Source organism: Pieris rapae, chromosome 12, assembly GCF_905147795.1.
Source record: "Pieris rapae chromosome 12, ilPieRapa1.1, whole genome shotgun sequence".
Classification (NCBI taxonomy): domain Eukaryota; kingdom Metazoa; phylum Arthropoda; class Insecta; order Lepidoptera; family Pieridae; genus Pieris; species Pieris rapae.
In genome coordinates this window covers 3,993,252-4,019,437 of record NC_059520.1, presented here as the reverse complement: position 1 = coordinate 4,019,437, position 26,186 = coordinate 3,993,252, and the positions used below count along the sequence as shown (strand labels likewise).

General features: G+C 33.4%; 1 protein-coding gene across 1 annotated transcript; it reads left to right on the top strand.

Moving 5' to 3' along the window:
- Nucleotides 1-20: 20 nt before the first annotated feature.
- Nucleotides 21-25,959, top strand: LOC111001204 (2-oxoglutarate-dependent dioxygenase htyE). Its single transcript, XM_022270981.2, has 7 exons — nucleotides 21-714; nucleotides 20,662-20,777; nucleotides 21,060-21,194; nucleotides 21,804-21,957; nucleotides 22,799-23,013; nucleotides 23,701-23,814; nucleotides 24,456-25,959. Exons 1-7 carry the CDS (start codon nucleotides 645-647, stop codon nucleotides 24,675-24,677), a joined length of 1,026 nt encoding a protein of 341 aa, XP_022126673.1. The 5' UTR covers nucleotides 21-644; the 3' UTR covers nucleotides 24,678-25,959.
- Nucleotides 25,960-26,186: the final 227 nt, after the last annotated feature.

Here is a 26,186-nt window from a genome sequence, read left to right as displayed (position 1 = left end):
ATGAGCGAGTGTCGAGTGAGCGCCGAGCGGTGTGACTCAGTTGGGGTTCAACCCGTATCGCGTACACGCTTGTGGCGAGTCAGTAGCATTCCGATCGTTGAGCTGTTCTCACGTTGCCACGCTATACTTTCTAAAGTCTTGCACTGAGCGGAGTGATTTCGACACGCTATACGGTTACGAAAGTTTGCGCGATGATATACAAGTGAGAGCTAACGGCCGGAGGGTAACGCTCATCGCGCACGGTGAGCCAGTTTAGACCAAAAGACATTCGAAACTCGCAAGGGACGGGGGGGCGCGACGCCGTCAGACACGCGGGTGCAACATCCTTACACATTTATTGTGAGAGAACTAAAGAAACCAATTTTTAATGTGTCAAGTCAGTATAGCTCATTGCTGCTACGTCAGATCGCTCAACGCCTCAAGTAGGAACTACAAGGTTATGCAAATGAGTTCTGAACGCTTCTATACCAGGGGTAATCAAAAGACCATTCACAACTTTAATAAACTTTAACGTACGGTTTCGTACAGCCTAGTGTCATAGCCTATCCTTCTGTTATCGTTTCGTCACGATCGCTAATTGCTAATTACCGAGGAGTGTGATAAGGCGCTTGTGTTAAGTGTTCGGCGAGCGACTAGCGGCAATTATGGCGAGCCCTCAGGAGGAGACCCTGCTTGCGCGCTGCGAAATTCCCATTATTGACCTAGCACACATAGGTGAGCATACTTTTCCATAGTTTATTAAATGTCGGACCTAACTGAAAAAAGCGGTTACCTGCCATTCAAAAGTTCCATCTCTACAAAGGCCTATACCTGCGCATATCCCCAATTATAGGTGGTCGAACTCGCATGCAACCGACAGCTGTGCAATGCTTCCGATGGGATATTTGAAACTCAATCTTAACTATATAAATTTTAAACTCAATCAAGTTCAAAGACCTTAGCGGCTCAGATTTCGCCGTTGAACCACCTATTTCTCCTTAAAATAACAGTTTACTAATGCAGTATGAAATCATTCGATTTCTTAGTAATGCAGTGAATGTATCATTGTAAATCAGTCTAATCCAACTGCAGTAAATCTTATCATTGCTTCTCAAGCAAAGAAATGGGACACGGAATAAACATGCTTTGTGCATATTTGGCTCGTTATGAAACCGAATATAGATAAATAAACAGTTGAACAGCAAGATGGTATATTTGTTAATCGTATATCCCGACGGAAGTATCTAGTAGACTATGAACGCAATAGACGTTTAGAATAGTCATGTTGCATTGTTATAACATAGTTGGAAGTTAAGGAAAAACCTTAATTTATGAATAATTAGGTGCCTCGGCTTCGCACGTCTGGAAGCTTTAATTTTAAAATATTTTGTTAATAAACACAGCCTGTTTATTACTCAGAAAATTTAGTATTGAAATATTCCGATGATAAATTATGAATGAATGTTTTGAATTAGTTCGTAGTTTTTTTAGTTAATTCGGTCCAAACATACAAATCATTCTTCTTTAGAATATTAGTATAGATAAATCAAAATAATACTTTGTTTTGAATAATACCTGCAATATTAAATTTATTATCTATTCAAAACAATCAATCAATGATAAAAGTCAAGTGATAAAAAATTCACGAACAAATTACTACCTTGAAATCCTATTATATTAAATAAAATGAATAATATGCGCCGTGTACGTATATTTATAAAGAAACCGTACGCAAGGGCAATGGCTCTATGTGGGGCTAAGGAGTCCCTTTTTTCCCTTACACGCAATGCCGCTCTAAGTGAGACAAGTTCCATAATTGCAGACTAACCGCATTGCAGACAATGATTCATTAAAATACTCAAGTTTGTCGATACTTGAATAATAATAATAGGAGCTTGTGATAAAAATCGATTCTTAATTGTGTATATCCGATACAATTTTGAAACTAGTAGTGATTTGAAAACTTGGTGCATTCCTCTGCGCTACCTTACTTGTCCACATGTTCTTAGAAATTAGTATTATTAAGAGACCGGATGTTTTATGTAACTACATGTTAGAATTCTTGTTTAGGACTCTTGGCGGTCCAATAAACTTTGAATCGTAAATATATTTATTATTATATCTCGGATATTTGAACTCGGGACTAGGGACGAACACATTGAATCAAATACACATGTGAATATTATCTGTATTTCTTGGAACCTAATCAGTCGTTGATGTATTGTAAAACCTTGGTTTGTGTTATTTGAATTTGCCCCTGCAAAAGAACGCTAAAGGTCGGTTACTGCCAAATTAAAAGGTCATGTTTGTATGTAAAAACCCTAACTTTTCAATTATGTGCATACAATTTAAAATATCATACATATAGAGAATAGTATACATAATAAATATAATATATTATCATCACCATTGTTATATAATCAACAAAAAATATAGCAAATGTCGAAACCTATTACATATTAAAAATTAACTTTCTTGTCTTAAGTAATACGATTTTAATTAAATTACATATTACCCTAGACATAACCCAGCATAAATAAGAACCTTTTTATAATGTTACAAGGGTTTTTTTCTACGGAGCAGGTTTATTATAGACGCTGTAGTTCTTGTCTACCCCACGATTTATTATCACCTAGTACATAGTTCCACTAAATGTATAGTTTTAAACCCTAAAGGATTTTTTTATAAATGATTTCCTTATATTCTTTAACGAACGATTACAGTATGGCGGACAACGTATATAAATAATTCTTTTAACTTTTAGAATTGAATATAACCTTTTTATTTCACAACTGCTTACGTCTGGCAAATGACGAAGGTCGCAAGCTAAATACGCAGGTCTATGATAAGATATAAGATAGGTAGTCAACCTCATGGCGATAACTGTCAAAATATAAAGAAACTAGTTCAAGTCGTTATATCATATTTTTAGTACTGCTTATAATATATTTTTAAAGTTTTTCATATTTTTTTCCGGACAGAATGGACTTCACGTAAATTAAATAAATATAATCGTAATGTAAGAATGGATAATAACGATGTTATTAAATTGCGTTATTACCGACATAAATTTTCAGTCATTTGAAGTAAAAATACATTTCGGGTTTCATTTTTACGTCGCTTAAAATAACAATCATCATTTCTATCGGCACTCCAGTCTTATACCAGTATGACCTAATATGTACGTATATAATATCTTTATATATACATATATGTATATACAATTCTGCTGAACGTGTGTATGTCACTGAACTCCTCTTAAACGGCTGGATCGATTGGAATTTTTTTTGTATGCGTTTGGGAGGTGCTCGGGATGGTTACGATTCTCCAGGCCGGCAGATGGCGCTGCAGTGGGTACTCTCATACTTTGTTTAATATACTTATCGATTGAAATATCATGCAGGACAACGTCTGTCGGATCCGCTAGTACCTAATGTATAAATAATCGATTCTAGTGTACAGAGAAAACGTTTCCGGTCCGTTAATAATAAGTAGGTCACTAATAAATGTGCCTGATAAACTGTATGACGAAATAATCCGTTACCTGTACAGACGTCACTGGAAAACGATGTTGTTAAGTGGTAAGTCATGAATTTATGACGAAATGACTAAAACGTATCGAGTTTGGGTATAAAAAGAAAACGACCACCGTTTTTAAAGGAGACACGGTCATTCCAGACCCTTTGTTAATCAAAGATTTCAGTGGGCATTACGAGTAGTTCCAACGTGGACTTCTATTCTAGTGGAGTCCTCTGGATAGCCATGCCACCAGGGAGTACGTGGGAATATTACAATATATATCCGTGATATTTAATAAAAAAATATGAATAAATAAAAACCTTGGCGATTTAAGAGTGGCGGAAAGTTTATTACCAGTTCTTCTCGTCCGTTCTATGAGCACTATATTTGAGAACTGGGGATAAATATAAATTTATAACGATTCTTTATTTAATAATCGTTCTAAATATGTGTAAGTATATGCGTTACATATATAAACTTATGATATTTTGGATTTGGGGCACGAGTGTACTTACCTACACCTGAACTCCCTTTGAGTTATGAGGCGTAAAGTTTGTGCTTCCCAAGTGGTTTAATTCGTTAGATGTGGTTATCATTAGAATCATATTAATATTAAATATATACCTGGTAAAACCAAAAAGTAATTAGTCTTCTTAATTCATCTCCCGAGGTCTATTTCATTTTGATATTCGAATAATTACGTTCTTACGAAAATCAATTCTCCGTCTACGACAATTGTAAGACATCAAATATTTGCTCACTACCAAATAAAAGAATGCCATTGTTTGCATCGCCATTGTGTACGAACACGCCAATGATAATGTTAACTATTGTACTGCATACCATATGTGTAAAACGTGTTTAATGCCGACGTCATAGAAACCATACCGAATCGGAATACAAAAATAATTACGTACTTTCGTGCTAAAACATAATGCAAATACATTAACAATTAAAACCACCACTTAATACCTAAATAGGTTCTTAATTTGAATAAACTACGTAGAAACTCGTCGTTTAGTGAAGGAAACTCAAGCGATAATATCTTTAAATAATTAATAAATCGAAGGATGTCTTAGGACCCATTTCGATTATTTATTGGAGGAAGGAAAAATACTCACAAAATATTACGGTGATAAGTAATCATGTGTGTTAAGAGTTTCACGCTTAGTTGAAAATCGTAAATAAATAAAGCAACTTAGATTTGTGCAACGCCGATTCCGTGTTCTTTTTTATGTTACGACTTCGTTCTAGCTGCTGCTTAATTGCGCCAATTGCTTTTAATTTGTAGAAAAATTATAATATAATATGCATTAATAACTTCGATGTGGTCAATGAATTCCTCTTCCCCCGGACCGCCGATAGGTGTAGACGTGTAGTGGACCCCTTGTAAAAGTTTATTTAAATATTAAATTATAAATTTGGTAACACTAAATTCAAAGAAGAAAATAGGAGCGCATAAAATCACAAGAGGTAACCGGCGTGTGAAGATACCCAACGTGTGAAGACTACGTAGACAGAGAAACGATCCTGCCACCCTGGTACCTGAGATCGGCGACAACAAACCAGCGCCTGCGCAGCGAACAAGAAGTACGGGTAACACACCTAATTATTAACTATTGGTCATACGTGACCTTGAAGGCGACCACTCACCGCTAAGCTCCACCTTTCACAAGCGCCACTGGATAATTACCTAATTAGCGACACCCCTTTCGCTAATTACCTTGTGACTAATTGGCCCGTTGTAAGATACGCATTAGTGGTTACTTTGCTGTGCATTATTCCCTGGTACAATGTCCGCAACACAGTTAAATAAGTCGTTATCTGACAGTAACATAAATGAAGCAGGTATTGAAAGTACACCACCGAATTTTATTTCCATGCGAAATAGTAGGGTCAATAAAAGGTGCAGAGTAGAAAGAGAACAGGAAATGCATACTTCACCCGCTGAACCTTCGGATTTTTCTCAATTTAAATTATACATGAAAGAATTGTTCGCGTCATTTACGAAGACTCAGCAACAAGAACTTAGAGAAATTAATAACAATCTCAAGGAAATGCAATTAACTAACAGTAACATAGAAACATCAATCACGCGTTTGTTTGCTCAACAAGAAGAGTTTCAGAAGAAGATAGAATCACTAGAGGTACAGACTAAGAAAGATAGGGAGTATATTAATATCCTAGAAGATAAAATAGAGGATCTGCAAAGGACAACTCGGAAGACATGTATTGAAATTAAAAATGTGCCAAAGAACGGAAACGAAAATAGAGACGACTTAATTAATATGGTATTGTGTCTCTCAAAATCTGTAAATTTTAATATGAGCCAGCAAGACATAAAAGATATTTACAGAATCCAGAGTAGAAAGTCTGGGGTAAATAACACCCCCATAATTGTCGAACTAGCCTCATCGATTCTTAAAATGGATTTACTTCTGAAAGTCAAGAGCTACAATATTAAAAATAAAACAAAGATACAGGCTAAACATCTCGGATTTACCAAAAATGAAGAAACCCCTGTCTTTATATCGGAACAGTTAACATCAAAAGGAGCCCGACTATTTTTCCTGGCCCGAGACCTTACAAAATCAAAAGAGTACAAATTCTGCTGGACTAAACATGGCCGAGTCTTCGTCAAGAAAGATGAAAATTCTCGGGTTATCCTCATTAACAGCGAAGCCCAGGTACACCTTTTGCTACAGGAAACGTGACTATACTGTGAAACTTCTTTTTATTTCTTACTATTCTTATCGCTTATTTTTTGTGCATGTATTAGTATTAAGAAAATAATTATTAGTCTATTCATACTTAAAGTTTTAGCATTTATAATTAACCTACATTGTTTTGATAAACCAAGTAACAGTAGTTCAAAAAGTTGTAATCTACGGTATCTAAAAGTATTATTCAGTGTAAAATCCCTTTTTTACGGACATACATACACACTTAAACACACATACACAAAATCATACACACTCTTACACAATAAGTTTAACTGTCTCAATAGCACTATATGTACTCTCAAAACATCGTTATCCTGCAACGGTACTTACATGCAATTATTCAATAGAGTAAAGGGCAAGCTACGCCATTCTGCACGCGTAACTGAATATGGATAATCATTTAAACACCTTATGGGAACTAGATAATACAGAAATTAGTAACTCAAAAATAATTGACATCGAAGAATTTAGTAACTACGTTGAGCAAAATAATTTCACTGTCTTGACACAAAATATTAGAAGTATTTACAGTAATTTTGACGACCTTCAGGTAAATTTACAGCAAATGAATCATGATGTGGATGTAATGATCCTTACAGAGTGCAGACTAAATAATAGTAAACGCTTACCACTCCTCCGTAATTACTCTTCATATCATACTACAAATCAGCTCAATCAAAATGATGGCGTTGTAGCATACATAAAAAACAACCATCTCTGTCGGGTAACAGAAGTTTCACTCTCGCACGCCTCGGCTATACAGCTAATTATCGCCGAATACGTTATTATAGGTATATATCGTTCCCCATCACACGCCTGTGCAGATAATTTCATAACTTCCCTAAATAGTTATCTCGATACTATTACTACACCTAAAAATATTATAATAACTGGGGATATAAACATCAACCTAATAGGTAGAGAGTCTGAATCCTTACAACAGCGTCACAATAGATTAAATTATTTAAACATGCTGGCAGGACATGGGCTGCTTCCCGGGCACTGTCTACCTACTAGAGAGTCGAACTGCCTCGACCATGTTTTTCTGAAATTCGATAAACTTAAGAGCTCTGCTTTTGTGGCTGTCTTGACTACAACTATCACGGACCATGCCATGGTAGTATTAAACCTAGCACAAAAAACTGTAACTAGAAACTGCCATAGGTATTCAACTTCTATTGACTTTGAAAACGCGTGTAAAGACTTATTTAACTCAGACATGTCATTTTTCAATATTTACAATGACCCGGAGACCTTGGCTAATAAATTTATCCATGAAATAAAAACCATATTACTTTGTAACACTAAAACTAAGACAATCTCTAATAGCAAGCGAATTCTTAAACCTTGGATATCACTAGGAGCCCTACGCTGTATTAAACTTCGCAATAAAATGCAACTTAAACTAAAGAAAAATCCTTTTAACGTAATCTTAAAAATAACATTTAGACGCTTTCGTAACTTCTGTTCAAACTTAATTAAAAAACTTAAACGACAATTTCATAAAACTCAAATAGCTAACTCAGTTAAAAATCCTAAACAGCTTTGGATAAAAATTAATGAAGTAACTCAATTTAAAACCCCCAAATCCTCAAATACATGTCTACTGAATATTACTCCGAATCCGCTTGACTCACTAAACCGTATCAACCAATTCTTTGTTAAAATAGGGTCAACTTTAGCTGAGGACATTTTACTTAACTTCGGTAACCCAACAACTACAGACATTTGTACTCGGGTGTCTTCGTTTGTTCTTCTTGAGACTAGTCCTCGTGAGGTGGATGCTATACTCATGGGTCTCGATTCTGGGAGCGCACCTGGTTGGGATGGTATACCCACAAAGTTTTTAAAATGTTCAGAGACTTTATTGTCCCGCTCATTAGCCAGCTGGCTAATTCCTGCTTCAAAACAGGAATATTTCCAGCCGTATTTAAGAGATCGTTGATTACGCCTGTGCATAAGAGTGGGGACCTGAACGACGTCAATAACTACCGTCCTATATCCGTACTGCCATGTATCTCTAAAATATTAGAAAAGTTACTGAACAATAGACTGGTCAATTACTTAAATAAATTCAAAATTTTATCCAACACACAATACGGATTTAGGAAGGGCCTGTCTACACAAGATGCCGTGACTGCACTTACTAATGACATAATTGATAATGTAGACAGAGGTATTAAATGCGTAACAATATTCTTGGACCTTAAAAAGGCATTTGATACCGTTTCCGTTCCCATTCTTCTGCGCAGGCTGGAAGCCATAGGAATTCGTGATACAGCTCTCTCCCTTTTTAGAAGTTATCTACAAGGTCGAAAACAACAAGTTAAAATTAATAATTTGATAAGTGAAGAAGAAACCGTGGAATATGGCGTCCCGCAGGGAAGCGTGCTTGGCCCGACATTGTTCCTGATATATATAAATGACCTTTGTAATATTCGGAGCAATGGCGGACGGATCTACTCATACGCGGATGATACCGCGATTGTGTACACGGGAGCGACTTGGATGGCTGTGAAATCCGCAGCTGAACTAGGTCTGGCTGAAGTAGCTGGCTGGCTTAATACCAACTTACTTTCACTTAATGTTAATAAAACAAATTTTATATGTTTTACTGCGAATCAAAGATCTCAGCCGGGTTACGACTTTGGAGTTAGGATTCATAGGTGTGGTGATCCGACTGCCCAGAATTGTAGCTGTCAGACCATAGAACGTGTCAACTCTACCAAATATCTTGGAGTTACAGTGGACCAAAGGTTATCATGGCACTTACACATCGAAACAATTATGGCCCGGGTTAGAAAACTTATTTGGATATTTAAAAACTTACGCTACGTCATGCCCGCGTCATTGCTTAATAAAGTTTATCTAGCCCTGGCTCAATCTATTATAATATACTGCATTCCCGTATGGGGAGGAGCAACTAAAACTAAGTTTTTAGATTTAGAGAGATCTCAAAGGGCCCTTATTAAAGTAATGAACTACAAACCATATAGATACTCTACCGATGACCTTTACAGAAATAGTGGCTTATTGAGCGTTAGAAAATTATACATTTTGCATATCACCCTACGTATGCACAAAACACTACCATTTGGTCCAGGTAAACTAAAGAAGAGACGTAAAGATATTGTAGCATACGCCCCACGCGTGCACACAGTTTTTGCTCAACGTCAATATACTACACAGGCTGCCTACATCTATAATAAACTGAATCAGAAATTAAATATATATCCGATGTTATTATATAATTGTAAGAATACCGTAACTGGGTGGTTGAAAACTATCACATATGAAGAAACAGAATTAATTTTGACGAGAATCAGATAAACACACACACACACACACACACACACACACACGCACGCACACACACACACACACACACACACACGCGCACGCACACACACACACACACACACGCGCACACACAAACACACACACACACACACAAACACACATGCACGCACTCACACGCACGCACGCAAAGACCGTGCGTTATTATTTGTTTAATTTAGTTAGTTTTTAATTCAAAAATAAATAAATAGAAAAATAATATATTTTGTAACTAAGTTTGTCAAGTCATATTTCAGTTGTTTTGGTCCAAACATTGTAATCTATAATTTAAGGGAAGTTGCGAGGTTGCTCCATCACAAGTATTATTTAACTTACTGGGGCTACCTCAATTTTACATGTATGTTAATGTTTGTGATTCAATAAAATACTTTTTTTTTTTTTTTTTTTTTTTTTTTTTTTTAATTCGTTGCATGAAATGATACACGTCATAAATTGTAATCAGTTAATTTAGCGATCGTTTCTCGGATAGCATGTGATGGATGTATGGCAAGAACAATCCAGTCTTTTGTTATGATTTTGATAAGAAATCAATACTTTTACTTATTATTTCTAAGATATCGTAAACAGCTTCCATGGTCCACTATTACAAGTTAAAGTTAATAAATTATATATGGCCAACAGCCACAACCAAAAGGCCTGATGGGTGTCTATCGCGGTCAGCACTCAACGTCAAACGAAACTTCTCAAATTATTATTAAATCTTCTATACCAGGCACACCATTTCTATGACATTAGCCATATCTGTGGCAGCGTCTGCTTTAGCGCATGCGCGGTGGTGTTGGAAATTTTGGCGCTTTTATATAACCTTCGAATTTTTAAAATCGTACTTTTAACTTTAGTGCATGTGAAGAAAAGTTCGGGAAATATTTCGGACAAGGAGGTCATAAACCCGAAACCACGTCGAACGAAAAGTAACTAGGTATTTAAACACTGAAACATACTGAAAATCTTAGAGGTTTTATCAAACAGTCTTGTTTTAATACAGTTGATAAAGCAATAGTTCCATAAATTACAATTATCAGTGTAACAGCTTCAATCTGGTAAAAACAAAATATCCACATTCATTCATTTGAAATTGGTGGAAAATTTGACGATGCATTGATGGGGTTTCCCTTATCAGAGGCTGTAGAGATTGATTTTATATTGAAGATAGAGACGACGCGTTCTTACTCATTTACAAATAAACTCTCATGGTATTTTACTATCTTGCATTTTTGTTTAGAATAAAATTGAACGGATATTCTTAAATGTATGTAACCCTGTTGAACCGCGTAGCTCAAAAGACAAAGTTAATTGTAATGTCTGCTTATATGCGGTTTAAACAAGTACTTATCCGGTGTTGGATATATTCGGTAGTGGGCTGATCAATTAAAAGAGAGCATTGTTCAGTGCCCACCTCATACCTAATCCGCTGTTTTGCTGGTATTTTTTTAACAATAACAAAAAAAGCATACATATTTATACATATTTGAACTAAATATTTACCAAAATTGTCATATATTTTAGATAAAATAACTTGTAGCATATACGGTAGATACAATATTGTGTATAACTTCTTATGATTTTCATGGAAGAGATCACATAATGTAATAAGTTTGTCTGTGTTTTATATTATTTACTTTGAGTGTGTTGTATTAATAAATAAAAATAATAACAGTCAATTTCTAAAATCAAACAAGACTTTATTAATACTTTTTATCGATGAAACCTCAAATGATATGGGAGTTAGTACCTACACTTTCTAAATTAAAAAATAATTTTAGATATCAAGGCAAGTGACAGTCACTAATACTATTTTTATTGCCTTTCTAATATATAAATAAATGTAGATCTAACGAAGGTCAGGAATATTTTTTGTTACAATCGAAAATATCTCAATGAATTTGATACCAAAATAACTTCAATTGGCAACAACGTAATTTACACAAACTCTATTGTACAGTTTTTTTAATACCAGAGACAAAGTAATTATATTTACTCTGTATCTATTTGTCGCCACTTGTCAGTTTTCTAGAGTTATTGAAGCTATGGTTTTTACAAATGGACAATTTATTTTAATTTTCCAACATGTAAATGAAACCTTGAAAAAATTCTTATCTAAAATAATATTGTGGTTAATTACTTAAAACTATAATTATTTTTATACGTATAGTCACTTTAAATTTGATTACACGAAGCATTTGATAAAGCAAACTGTAGATAATAACAAACTGACGTAACATAGGTATAAAGTTGGTTAGTAGTATAATGAAACGAACAAAAAAATTACGTTATATGTAATGAAACCCCTTATTTTCATAGTTTTATGGAGGACAGTGGACACATTAGAACTCACGAAATCCATATTGTTTTCAATTATGTGTTACAAAACACCTTCATGGAAACAAATTTAATCTAATCAATTTCTTGTTACTAGCCTATGAAATTATTTTAATTGAAGATTTGTGTATCATTTTCAGCTTTTTGGAAATGTAAATATTCATGGGCTTTCTCTTCACATGAGGTGAGCTTCCTGTCCGTTTTCCTCTTCTACAAAAAAAAACATTTGAAAAGGAACAAGGAGATATGCCGTTCGGTAAATCCAGCCAGGCTTTTGCCTGTATCCCATCCCACTCGATGGCAGGATTAGAATTTAGATGCAGGTGGTAAATCACATCTGGGGTGTAAGGCAAACTCATTTTTCCTCAGTCAATTTGGACATAAGCTCAAGCATTATCAAGTGACCATTTTTGGTTTTCTTTTATTTTAATTCGTATGGCTTTAGTGGGACTGTCAAAAAGAGATATTGTCAAGCTCCTGGTTTATCCCGCTTACTCTATCTTTCTTTTATTTATTTCGTATAAGAGTAAATGTTTCTTAACATTTACACAACCTTCAACTTCACAATTTTCCTATTAGCATAACTTCAAATGTACGGCTATTATTGATAAACAATTAAAGTCGTTTACTGAATGTTGTTGATAGAACTCTTATAGCACGTGCACGTTAAACGGTTAAGTAAACAAACTTGCATTATGCCGCTGTTTTTTTTAACGTATAAGCAAAACATTAAAGTTTTATTGAAAGGTATTAATAAGTGTATACTATAAAGCTAATAGTATCCCCAATTGCTGCTGATGCGTTTATTTCTTCGGGTAAGTAGTTGATCAGTCTCGTGGAACTTGGTCCATAAAATTGTAACAGTTAAGAAATGAATGTTTCAAGAATAATATTTATTTAATGTCGTTCGTAGAAATAGCGGTCCTATTATAATTTTTATAACATCGTATATATACTTTAATGTAATCTATCTGTTATGAAGTTTTTGTGAGAAATAAATAAATATTATTATTATTATTATCGTTTTGTTCAATAATCCGTAACGTAATAAATCTAAGAAGTATTTCAAATTCAATAAAATTATATATAAAGTTGATTTATAAATAATTATATTTTATAAATTTTTATTCTAATTGTTATATCTTAATTAAGTACCTAACAATTTGCTTAAGTATCACTATGTGATCAAAGTTCATAATAGTATCAGAATTTTATAGCTTTTTTTAAGAACTAGACTTACTACTTTTCACATGTTAACAGTATTTTACTTAATGATTTCTACATAACACATTCATATTTAAACTCGTCATAAACGTCTAGACACTTTGCCCAGAGGCAATAACAACTTGGAAAAAATAATCGTGGTTGACACGAAAGATCCTGTGGTCGCTGACCAACCAGATGAACCGAATAAGTGAAACTCGTGGTCCTCAAATTGTACACTGTAAATAGAGAAGCGTGGGACACCAACACACAGACGGGCTGTCAACTGGAGCGGACTACCTGTAGTCTGCTCCATATTGCAGATGTTTGCAGCTGTTTCCTTGCTGACCACGGCGCTCAGACTTTAGCTACGGACCGAAGAGAGAGATATAATATTATATAGATACTAGAGTGCATACAGTCATAAAGGTCCCGGCTAAATTCTATGTATTATGTAACTACTTAATAACAACAACGTCATCGGCTGTTACGACTATCGGTTTTTACGACCAAATAGTAGTCCCTAATTATTTTATTTTTATAATTACAAATATACTATAAATAGATATTTAACATATATTAGCTATTATTCACATGATAACTACTATATGTTATAAATTATAGAGCCACAAGAAGAGTAGTAATATTCCATTAAAGGAAAATGCGTTATCGTGTACCGCTATTTATTAATCATATTATCAGAGATTGTATTCTAGTCATCATTAATTTTATAAAAAAAATTATTTTGCTGTACATGGTATACCAAATGCAGATTACCGCACATAACGGCCGCGTGTTTTTGGAAGCGTATTTGCGAACCGACTTCATGTTCACGCCGTACCCATTAGCCTAGTTACCTACTTACCCATTTGCAATGCAACAATCACTATGACGCTCTTAGTACTAGAATTTAAATATTCAGAGCTCTTTAAAGAACAATAGTTATAATATTGTATATAACTTCCTTTAGAAACGCGACACGTGACACATAGGAAAGGCCGCGTTGATTTTCCTAGTACGATTTTTGTGGAAACGTTTGCGAGAATGTCTTAATGTTAAGGAATTGGAATCCTATGTCTATGTGATATGGTTTTATTCTCATTAAATGTGGTTGTGATCGAACAATTGCGCTTACTATAATAAGCTACTCTAGTTGTAGGAAAATAAGGTTCTATTTAGCTTAAGTTCTTAATTCGAAAGGAACGCTCCAATGATTTATTTGAAACCACTACTATAAAGGATTCATATGTTAAGGTAAATGTTAGGATAAAACGCTGTTTTAAAATTAATATGAATTGCAAATACTGACGTAAATAGGAAGGTAATTTATTAAAGAAGGATAGCAAATTTACCTACAAAACTCCCAATATGATAATGCTATACGTTACACTTTATATAACATCCGTTTTCCGCCTCGTGTGTGTCACTCAACATGAATATTATTAATTATTCTTTGCGCAGAATAGGTAAAAATGTATAAGAGTGTCATCTTTAAATATATATAAATATTTTCATGTATTTCAAAAAATTTAATTATTATTTTTATGAGGGCAACGGGTGGTCTTATCGCTTTAACGATCTCTTGCAACCTTTAAAGGGATAGTTAAATTTAATAAGGTCCACGTAAAACGACAAATACATACAAATAACTTAAACATAAAGAAAAGAACGAAAAAAAACTAAATATTTTTAGTCTAATTCTGAATATTTAAAAAAACGTCCATTGACTCTATAACCAATTCTAAATAAGTTTTATCATAAAGGCCATAAAATAACTTTAATATAATTAATTAATTGAGTATTAAATTCTTATACTATCGTCATGTATTTACACGTAAAATATCTACAAAGAAATAAAACAAAGGATTATCGTGACCTTCGTGATTTCGTCATACCTACTCACAGCTCTATCATTTAAATAAAGCTTAGCCAGACTTCCTCAATCTATATTTTAAACCTTTCTTGTTCAGCAATGACACACTGTTTTAAGGATAAAACGTATTGTACTTAAAAAAAATATTTGACAGCGTCTTATCCGTATACCATAAGGAAAAAAACAACAATATTTAGTTTTTCGTTTCCCATCCTTCTACCACACAATACACCGTACCAAACCTATTTTGCAATTTTACCATTTGAAAGTTAATGTATCAGTATTTTTTATAAGGAAGTTATTACCATTGACACAAAAAAAGAGGTTGGTACTGACAAGTAAAAAACTTCAAACCATCTTAAAACTTTCTCCCATTCACCTATACAAGATCTAAATATATGTAAAAGCTTTTTAAAAGGTAAATGGGACCGATGAAAGTTCTTAATATCTCGTAATAGGTTGAACTTCAACCTATTACGAGATATTAAGACATGGTCCAGTAAATATAAAAACCTAAACAGATACACCTAAAGAATATACTGTATATTTCATTTATTATACAGGTTCTTATGAAAAGGATTAATTCAGAAAATAAATAAGAAACACCTCACCTTAAAATAAATGCATTATTATCATAGTTTTTTAATTCTTGACTTCACCCACGAAGAATTTCTGACTAAACATCATTTACGGATAATTTTAAGGCTTATTTATAAGGCAACTTCAATGCCTTATTGTGTAAACAAATTGTAAATATTTATATGTAATAATTAATGTCAAATACATTACATAAAATATGAATTAAATCGCCAACAATGCATGCCATTCAGCGGTGATTGTATTTGTATCGTTCTAGTTCAAGCAATTATGCAATTACTTGCATCATGCTAGGTCTATCAAATGAGTACAATGCACAGTAAGTATAAATTCAAATTGTAATTTGATAGCTATTGTTTAATATTATCATATTATTACATAATATATCTAATCATAAGCTAAAGACTAATTTAATTCTACCTATAACTACGTATATCGTTGTATATCTTACTAAACATAAGATAATACACACTCATATTTTTACTTAAAAAAACTGAAATCAAACTCATTGCTTAACACGTGTATAGGTTTACATATAATAATAAAAATATTTAACAAATTAAAATTTTCATGTACTTAATCTGACATTTTGAATTCGTGGTTATTAAACTAACTTATACTATAAAATACTCCAACTTCCCTAATTAAAACACAAATTCTAAATACAATACTTAGCTTGTGCATATAACCAATTTTATCAAGTCTTGAAGGTTTTCATTCACAAATAACGACTTTATCGAAAAGTTATAAAAAAAGAATAAACGAATTATATTTAAATGCATCTTACAAAAGATGAGGTAAAAATGTGGAACTAGGCCAAGGTTCGCCTGATATTTAAATAATGAGCTTGATATGAATAGCTGTAACTCTATACAACCTTAGCTTGCACGGTTAGGGACATGTCAATTGTTCTATAACAATTCGTGCATCCATTTAGTGAGGTCTTGATACGTTTGGAGTCGTTGTGTATGTGTTGTGTGTGAGAAGTCCTGTAACCTCGTGCATATGTCTGATACATTACACATGTTTCGTTGATTATTTTTCGTTATGATATGTATCACTGCAGTCTGTGTAATCAGACAGGAAATTATCATTGTCGCGTCGGAAATTTGAGTAAAAAAATCCAGTTTACTTAATGTAAACATTTCTAATTAAGGAGGTAGTCTTTTGTATTATAAAGAGAAACGCACTTCCTCAATACACAGTTATGTGACGGAACAGTCACACAAAGGAACATAAAAAATAAACAATAGAGCAGTTTATTAAATATAGTTTCTATGACGTATACCCGCATTTATTTTGTATTTTTCTTTGCTCCGGTATATTAATACTTAGTGCTTGTTGTACTGATTTGTAGAAAAACCTGTTTGAATATAATTTCCACGTAAGAATGCAAGGAAAAATAATGAATTGCACACTTTATTTATTTATTTTATTAAAGTATTCCTACAGCTACATAATAAACAATATTCAATATATATATTTGTGTATAACAAAAGCCAAAAACGCAATACACATTCAAACATAAACATAAAGCTCAGTTTTACTTAAAAATATCAAAAATGCCTATACAACACATTACCTACATGCATAAGATTATATATACATAAGATTCTCTAATTTACGAAAATAATACCACCCTTTTACTTTTATCTATATCATATTGTCTTGTGGTTCTGGTGAAAATAGTGAAATGTGTTACTCACTATAAATGGTTATAATATTAAATTTATTATAAATTTATTCGAGTAATTCAAACCCCACTTCCAACTGTTTCAATTTGATTGGAAGAATTATCAATTACTACATAGAACTAATCACCACCAAAAATGGTTTGCTGTAGTGGCATTAAATGCCGGCTCAGATAACTTGACTCGCAATCTAGACTCTATTAGGCATTACGAGGAAGTCGTCACAACGATATCTCGAGTGTTACTTGAAACTTGATATTCTTGAAAATCCGTTATAATACTCCTTGATTAAATATAATCAAACGTGAACCATGACGAAGCGCTTATAATATTTTACGCATTGGTTAATATTTTGCATTATGAATTGATAAAAAGCGTTATGACGTGCGCTTTCGAAGTTATAAAATATCGTAGATATCAATTTATTTCAGATAATACACGATTACGTACTTATTAAAACTAGTCAATTTCCTAAGAAATTAACATGAAAACAACAGTATAAGGTATACGTTTTAATTAAATGTATGGTAAATATTACGTTCGATATAGCCTTCAACCAAACCTAACACTAATAAAAAAAGCTTTATACGAGACAATAATTAACATGGCGAGAGTTTTCACTGCGAACCAGTGACCAAAGTAGGTTTGTATTGACACACTTCTTGAAAAGTCGTCATAACTATATATTTCCTTCACCGTTTTCCGAATCAATCTGCATCCAATACAGGCTTCTTAGATGTTCGGATTAACTTTATCCTGTTTTAAATACATCGCCTTTATCAGATCTAAGTTGAGCAAAATTAGCTCATTTCCATATTATTATTATTATAATGGTCATTTCCTATGTTAAACCATAGACTAGCAATTTCTTAAAGGAACGTGTTATTCAATCTTGAATCATAAAAACATAAAATGCTAAAGAGTGCTTCAAATCTTCCAAAGCCGTGATTTAGTCAGTAAAGATTAGTTTATGATCCGTTTTATTGGTATAATGCTCTTTGCGTGTTCAACTCGTGTTCTCACTTGAGTACTGCAAACAAATTAATCACCGAAAGTAGGTCAAGCATTCGTTCTAAATCCGATCCCGATAGGAACAACGTACGGTTAATAAACTTGATGTTTACACCTAATTTTATGGTTTTTATATTTTACACTTGGTGTTTAATGAGTTAAATTGCAATTTCCTTTCTGACGGATCTGTATGTCAAAGAATATAATTTATGTGGTTATGACATCAATATTTGCAGGGTATGTTTTATAAATAATAAATAAACATTCATAATTTGATTACGTAATCGTAAAAAACTCGGTGGCATATTACATTTTTATTATGTTTAGGTCGAAATTATCACAGTTATTGATAATTTCAAGTGAGTGTATACTTTGTAATTCGTTCTAACATAATATTTACTAGTGTAAGCTACGGCTTATCTTATCAAATCCACGCGAGTATTCTTTGGATATAAAATTTTAGGGTAATTAGTAAATTGTATTCAAACATTTGGTATCCGATACAACGGAGTAGAAACAAAATACCGGCACAACGCAGGGTGTGTCAGCGTCATCAAAATGATGTCACGGCCAGACCTTCACGAACTGTTCTTCTACATATTTCAATAGTTTAAAAACTGTTTTTCTCAATACCAGTGACATTACTAACCGTATTTCGATAAGGTATTTATGTACGGTCACCTCAATGTTTTGATTCACGCATATTCGTTCCAACGTTTAGTACATTTGCAAGATAATGTGGATCACTTGAGTGCTAAATGTTCTTTACACATGGATGAACGTTTCTATAAAAGGTCACAAAGTAGCGAGTCTTGTAATTAGTATCCAAACTGAAAATATGCACGCATCCATTTACATCGCAATACTATGTCGAAACAAAAAAACACTATGAAAAAGAACAAATGTTACACTAAATATTTAAAAGAAATATCTGGTGATTTTCCATTCATATAATGAAATAACGCACAAAATTTCTAAGTCTAATCAAATTCCAAATTACTACAATTAGGATACTACAAATAGGAGCTTTTATGCAAGTCTTCAGTGCAATTTGCGTCATGAAATAGATACAATTCAACTGGTACCTACTAGCGACCAACATTAAATTTCAAGTAAAGTGAGAATCTCGATACTAAGGAATTTAGTATAACTGATAATGACATTTAATTATGAAATGTAGTTGTCCTTGTCGTGGCGAAAATATTTTACCCCATTTTTGTATTTTTCTTTCATGAATGTTTGAGGGTCTAATGATTGAAAATCATTTACATGTATCCTCTCTCTCTCTCTCTTTAATCGGCAGCTCATGTCTGAGCGTCGTGGTCAGCAACGAAGCATCTAGAGCGGACTATCTGCTTCCATCGGTCTGACCAACGCTTCCCTTTTGACACTGTACTACTTTGACACTCACTTTCTCCAAGTTCTCATCGCCATTGTATGGCTGAAATATACGAGTTCGTATGCGAAGTTGGGTCAGGATTGATGAAAATGTATCCACTTAATTGAAAAATAGTAATTAATTTCAATTATTTCCCCTTGACGGGTTTTGCCAGAAAGTAAAACTAATTATAAAATGGCGGCTCTATAATAAAAACACTACCTTGAGTTTAATACCCTCTGGGTTCCTCCCAGTATGAATCCGCTGTTAATCTAATCGTAATACATTTTATTATGCAAGCAATATAAGCTATCTAATATTACTCACTTTATGGCTAAGATAGGTGAAAATTAAATTCTTATTTAATACCCTGTATTCTGTGAAAGCTACACTTGAAACTGTCAAAATTTTGTACTAGTGTAATGTTTTAATTATGTGTAGTGGTTTAATTATGTAATACGTGACTTCTATAAACAACGTAAGAAGGCACATTAAAAAAGCTGACCTCGTACCGATATTGACTTCAAATTCTGTAAAATGGTTTAGCTTTATTTGCTCGCGTATGAAAAATTGCTAAACCGTTAACTAATGACCTTTATTTTGCTATTTCATTTTCACTGCCGCTATTTCGAGTCGAAAGTTCGAGTCGTACAATAGTCTATGAAAGTGAGTGAAACTAGGCGAGGTTTAGCCAAAACGTTTACAAACCTTATACTAACTAGTTTTCAGTATAAGTCGTTTATATTTAGTCATAGTGTGATCCAATGTAAACATGAAATTTTATAACGCATCCGTAGTTCCTGAGATATTCAATTTGCATGTTCAACCAAACAAACTGAGGGAAACCCATAAAGGAGATTATTTATTTACTATAAATGATGTTATACAAACTGTCTTACCTGAAATAATGATATCGGTTTTCGAGTTTATACATCAACATATATAAATTCCCTCATATTAGTGTATATAAACGTAAATCAGTATGCTTACAACGTTATACTTGAATTTCAGGAACGGAAATATGTCCTATGAAATCAGTGGTACGTCGCATTGGCCAGCAACTCTTTGCCGCCCTTAGTACTAAGGGCCTAGCAATGCTTGTAAACCACGGCATCGCTGAGGAGAAGGTACATTGTTTTTATTAATACCTTTAGGTACGTCTGTTTAATTTATTCCAATCTATGAAAAACTTGTTTTGTTTTTTATCCACCTATGGAAGGAAGTTTGCATTTCGACGATCATTTAATCTATAAAAAAATGTTTGAAACTCATTTTTTCATCTCAGTTTATTAACAATGCATAATACCTGAGCGTTTTGAATACGCTTACTAAGTATAAAACCAATACTGTTAATGACCTGAAACATTTTGAAAATGTATTGTTGTTTAATAAACACCCTAATGTTTCAGCTAAAAGCAGTGTATGCTGATTTAGATAACTTCTGCGCTCTACCAGAGGGATGTCAAGCGCAGTACCTTTGCAATCCTGTCAACAAGCATGGTTACGTTCGTCCGGGAACCGAACAATTTGATGAAACTAAAACGGTTAGCGTAACCTTTATATTTCATAGTCGGTCTCCAAAACATGTTAAGTATATGAATAAATAATAATACTATAAAAATAATAAAGTTTATAGAAACTTATAGAAGCGTTGAAGCGTTCTCCTCCGACGTTGAGATGTAGAGCGTCCTCCAGGTTGGCTTAAAAGGTTTATTAACTGCATTAACGTTTTAATCGTCTTCTGCTTTGGCATATTTAAAAAACCTATCATTTGTTATTACTATTTTAAAATCACTCTCTGAACCAAAATGTCCGATCCTCCGAAACGACAGCCTTAAATCACTTCTAGTACTTTTTTAATGGTCGAACTTGACGCGGGAACTGCGGGGCTGGGTGTATACTCAAAGCCCTTTGCTGTTCAGAAGAGACCCACTAGAGGTTTTTAGTCTGCCCTCAGTCCTCCAAACGCTCTTAACATGAACATTCAACCCAAGGATCACTCCCTCTATGCTAGTTCTCGCACGCTCTTTTTAATACCTTTTATTTGTTTAATAATCGGCAGGTTATTAGCAATTCTTCAATGTTGTAATTTGTAGATAAAAACTAAGCATATTACTCTGTAACGGGGTCTTAATGAATCTTTGAATTTCTAGGAATTACGTCACTCGTTCAACATCACAACTCTGTCTGCCGCCGCGATGCCTGCGCAGGAGGAGGTGCCTGACTTCCCCTCTCACACCTTTCCCCTCGCACACGACCTCACCAACCTGTCTAGAGTGTTGCTACAGGCCTTGGCTTCTGTTTTCGGTAAGACTTTCAAATTGCTTAGATGTGTTTTAATAACGGTGCCACTTTTCAACATAATACTTTTGTTTCGAAACTTTAATGCAACTGAAATCTAGTCGGAGAAAAGTCTACTTTTTTTTCTACCACTATAAAAATTGCACAGCAGTTAGTGTATATAATATGTATGGTACAATAACCATCAAAGAATGATATATAATATATAAGTATACATCTTAATATAGAAAGTAAGTACATGCACGGAAATTGTTCCAAGATAAATTATAAGCTAACACAATATATACAGCGATAAAGGGTCACACCAACTGTTATTTTTTAAAAAACTAGGCCTGCTCATTAGTGTCACCGCTCAGCCTTAGATTTCTTTATTTTTTTAATACAGCAGAATGCTACTATTAAAAAAAATATAATGTTGTCAGCATACACATTTGCACAGATTTTAATTTATTGGTATTGCTTATCGGATATTATTCATGGTATGTAGTTTGGCCATCGACTGTAAAAAATTGTTGTCACAGAATATTGCGTAATTAGCATATTTTTTCTCATGCAATACAAATAATGTATTTATGAAATGTATAATGTTACGTGAACTGTACACGAACGTCGAAACAAATTCTGTATTATATCTATATTTAACTAGGCCTTAGAGTTAACGGAAATACTAGTGACTTGATAAATTTGAGTTATCTATGAACGTGTTCTACCTGTACAATCACATATACATATAGAAATAGAACGTGTGTGTTTCACATGTATAACAAAAAATTCTGACAAAATCTCAAAACTTCCACAATTCCACAGTAATTCCACAAAAATACATATTTTTTTGTTAAATCCACAGGTCTTCCAGCATCCGCTTTGCTGGCGTCTCACTCTGGTATGCTGCAAAGTGATGGATGCAACCCCTCATCCATGCAGCTTCTCTACTATCCCCCAGTGCCCCCTGAAGATAAGGGACCGTGTTGTCATGATGCTATCGCCTACACCCGTTGTGGAGCGCATAGCGACAGATGTACTTTCACTCTGGTAGCACAGGATTCAGAAGGAGGCCTCGAGGTATAAATTATGCAATACATAAAATATTCCATAAAACATAAATAAATTTACACTCATGTCCCTTGGAGAGCAAGTGGAAAAAATATTATTTCGCTACCAGTCATAGAATAAATCACTAAAAGCCATTTGACACAAAAATAGTGGGTTTTTTTCTTATAGTAACTGGAAAAGATCACTCGAAAGCAATAGGACCGACATTTTCTTTTTATTATCTATTTTAATTAATTTTAAAAGTGTATATAAATACAATAAAAATAAATTATGAAATAATTTCTAATAGTTAAAAGGCGACCAAAGCTTTCACAAGTTTTCTTTCTTTGTCTCATGTGCATTATACATTATAATGTTAGTGGTATTTTCGAAGTGAAACTTGTACTAACATAACCAACTAACAAGGATCAAGCAAAGTTTTCGATATTTAAGTAAAGTTTTCTGAAATTTCCAATACGAATTACAAACGTTACCAACGTATTCGCATAGCAATTAAAACACATTTACTAATGTGAATTTTATATTGTTCTTTAGTTCTAATTGCGGTCTTCGTTGCGACGGAGAAATAATACTTAAATATTCTAAACAAAATTTATTACTAATAATAGCAACGTTAAAAAAACCCCTTGTAAATGTTTTCGCCTTAAGCGTGCTTTAGTAACGGATAGTAAATTTTTATTATATTATTTTTTTCAGGTAAAATTGAACGGAAGTGAGAAATGGCAGGCTGTCGGTCATCTCCCTGGAGCCATTCTTGTTCAGACTGGTGAACTGCTTGGTAATTGGACTACAAATTTGCTTCCGGCTTTGGTTAGTATTATATGTTTGCTAAACTTAATTCCAAGTGATAACCAAGAAATATAACTTTATCATTTTGTTTTTTCATGTAATTAATATGAAAATCAATACTTCAGTCTAAAGCAGTTTTTAAAAAATTTCAAAATTTCATGATATTAATAAACGAGTTGAGCATGACGTACAGATCCGAAATGTAACGGAAGTTTGGCTTTTTACATTGAGAGCAAACTTCTATAGCGAGAGAATTAGTAATGGCTTCCGTAGTTTATGACTACCTGGTCAGTTATGGTCCACAGATTTCTGTATGTGTTTCATGAACATTTGTCAATCTAATTTGCAAATATGTGATCAGCCTCCAGTACCTAAGTCGTCGACTTTTTGGGTCTAAGGCAAACCGATTTCAGTTCGAGCGAATGTTAAATGACTGCGCATTTAACATTCGCTCGAAACGTTAAGTATTATAAAAAACAAGTCGAAGAATTATTTGTATAAGCATTTGTCGCGCTTATAACAAGACTGCTACTATTACATTAAAACTACAGTGGTTTTTCAAATTATATTATTATGTAAAAATAAATTGTCGACATTTCATAGACAATTTACTAATCCAATATTTAAATTCCGAATGATAATTTAGTTAATATTTATTACAGATGCACCGCGTCGTGGTACCATCTGGAATGTACGCTCGTGCCCGCGGCCGCCATTGCGTTGCGTTCTTCTGTCATCCCGACAAGGACGCGATAGTTCCCCCACTGATCATTCCGCTTGCCCCAACTCCACCAGTTTGTGCCCCACAGCACCTTTCGCTTCACCATCGTCTTCTAAACGCCGCTCATCACATACAGAAACGCTTTAGGGAAACGTACGCATGACTAGCACGGCATAGTGGAAAGAGTGCGTCAAGAAAAACATTTGGTTAACTCTATAGCTGTTTTTGGTTTGCGCAAGTACTAGAGTTAAATATCAACTTTTAACGGATAAATTTGACATTTTTTACATGTTGTTCTGTGCATTTCGGCAATCACTCACACATTTTTACTGTAACAAAAAGTCGTATAAAATTTACTTTTATTTTTTTTAAGATTAAAAAAAACAAATATTTTAAGATCTACATATATGCAATATAAATGTGTTTTATTCAAATTGAATTACTAAAATACGGCTGTACAATTAACCAAAGTTATTAATTAATAAAAGCCGAATTTTTTGCATTTTTTCCACTATTACCGATGCGTATAACGTTAAGAAGTTTTACGTGTTACATTATAATAGAAAAGGAGCTGTTTCTCATGGAATTATCCATATTACCGTCGGAAACTATCGTTTGCGATAATTACATTGACAGGTATATGAGGTAGGGTAAAATAACAAACAAAATTAAAACTTTATTTTTAATATATGACGTGTGACTTAGAATTATGTCAACATGGCAGTTTCAATTTAATGTTACTGATGGGCAATACAATATACAGTTTAGTTATGTTACACCTTGGTCCTTATATCCAATTTCCAAATATGATGATTACGATGTGTAATTTTACTGCAGAATGTTAATTTATAACAGTAATGGTACAGTATAATTATTCACGATGCTTTTGTTTCAATTAGATACAACAGCATTATCACTGTATGAACATGTAAGATGCACAGACTACTTATGTTATACTAAATTGCACAGACTCTTGATTTGTTTTTGTTGTCATTCTCTCGATAGTTACAAAAAAAAATTGTAATATGATTTGTGATTGGCTGGTACTTGAATATACGAGAGTGTTATGTAATGTGTTTGTACTTTCTTTGCTGTAATAGTATTCTGATGTAGCATTTTCCGTACTTAGTTACTTTTAAGTGAAATGGCTCCGTAGTTAGAAGCATTTATTACTTGCCGAAATTACATTTAGGATTGTGTTTATCATTCCCAACATTATTACGAGTGTAAGCTATGTGTACTTATTATAATATATGGTGTTATTTCTATAGCGCGTTTTTATAAGTTATGCGATGTCTTAAAAATATTTATACCTAATCTCGTAAATATCAATAAAGGTCTTAAAACACTACATTCGCCATAACAAAATGATACTTTGACAATAACACCATATTATCTTGTATGTTGATTAGTAGGGGGTTTTAATAAACGTTTTTTGACATGTCTATTTTTATTGTGATTTAACAATTAGCGACGTGATTTATTATCTATATTTGAATCTTTGTGTTTCCCGTGTTCTTGCTTCAGCATTTTTCTTATTATATATACTTTATATTTATGTACTACTTAGTATTTTATCTAGCAATGTATGATTAATTTAGCTCAATTTGTACTTAGCTTAATGAAATAGTTCAATACAGATATACAAGGTTCTTTTGGCACTGACATATAC

Bases quoted from the DNA above. Each gene is read 5' to 3' on its own strand.
- LOC111001204 (XM_022270981.2), top strand. From the start codon at position 645: ATGGCGAGCCCTCAGGAGGAGACCCTGCTTGCGCGCTGCGAAATTCCC. The intron at 715-20,661 runs GTGAGCATACTT...CTTGAATTTCAG, and splicing joins TATTGACCTAGCACACATAG to GAACGGAAATATGTCCTATG. The intron at 20,778-21,059 runs GTACATTGTTTT...CTAATGTTTCAG, and splicing joins ACGGCATCGCTGAGGAGAAG to CTAAAAGCAGTGTATGCTGA.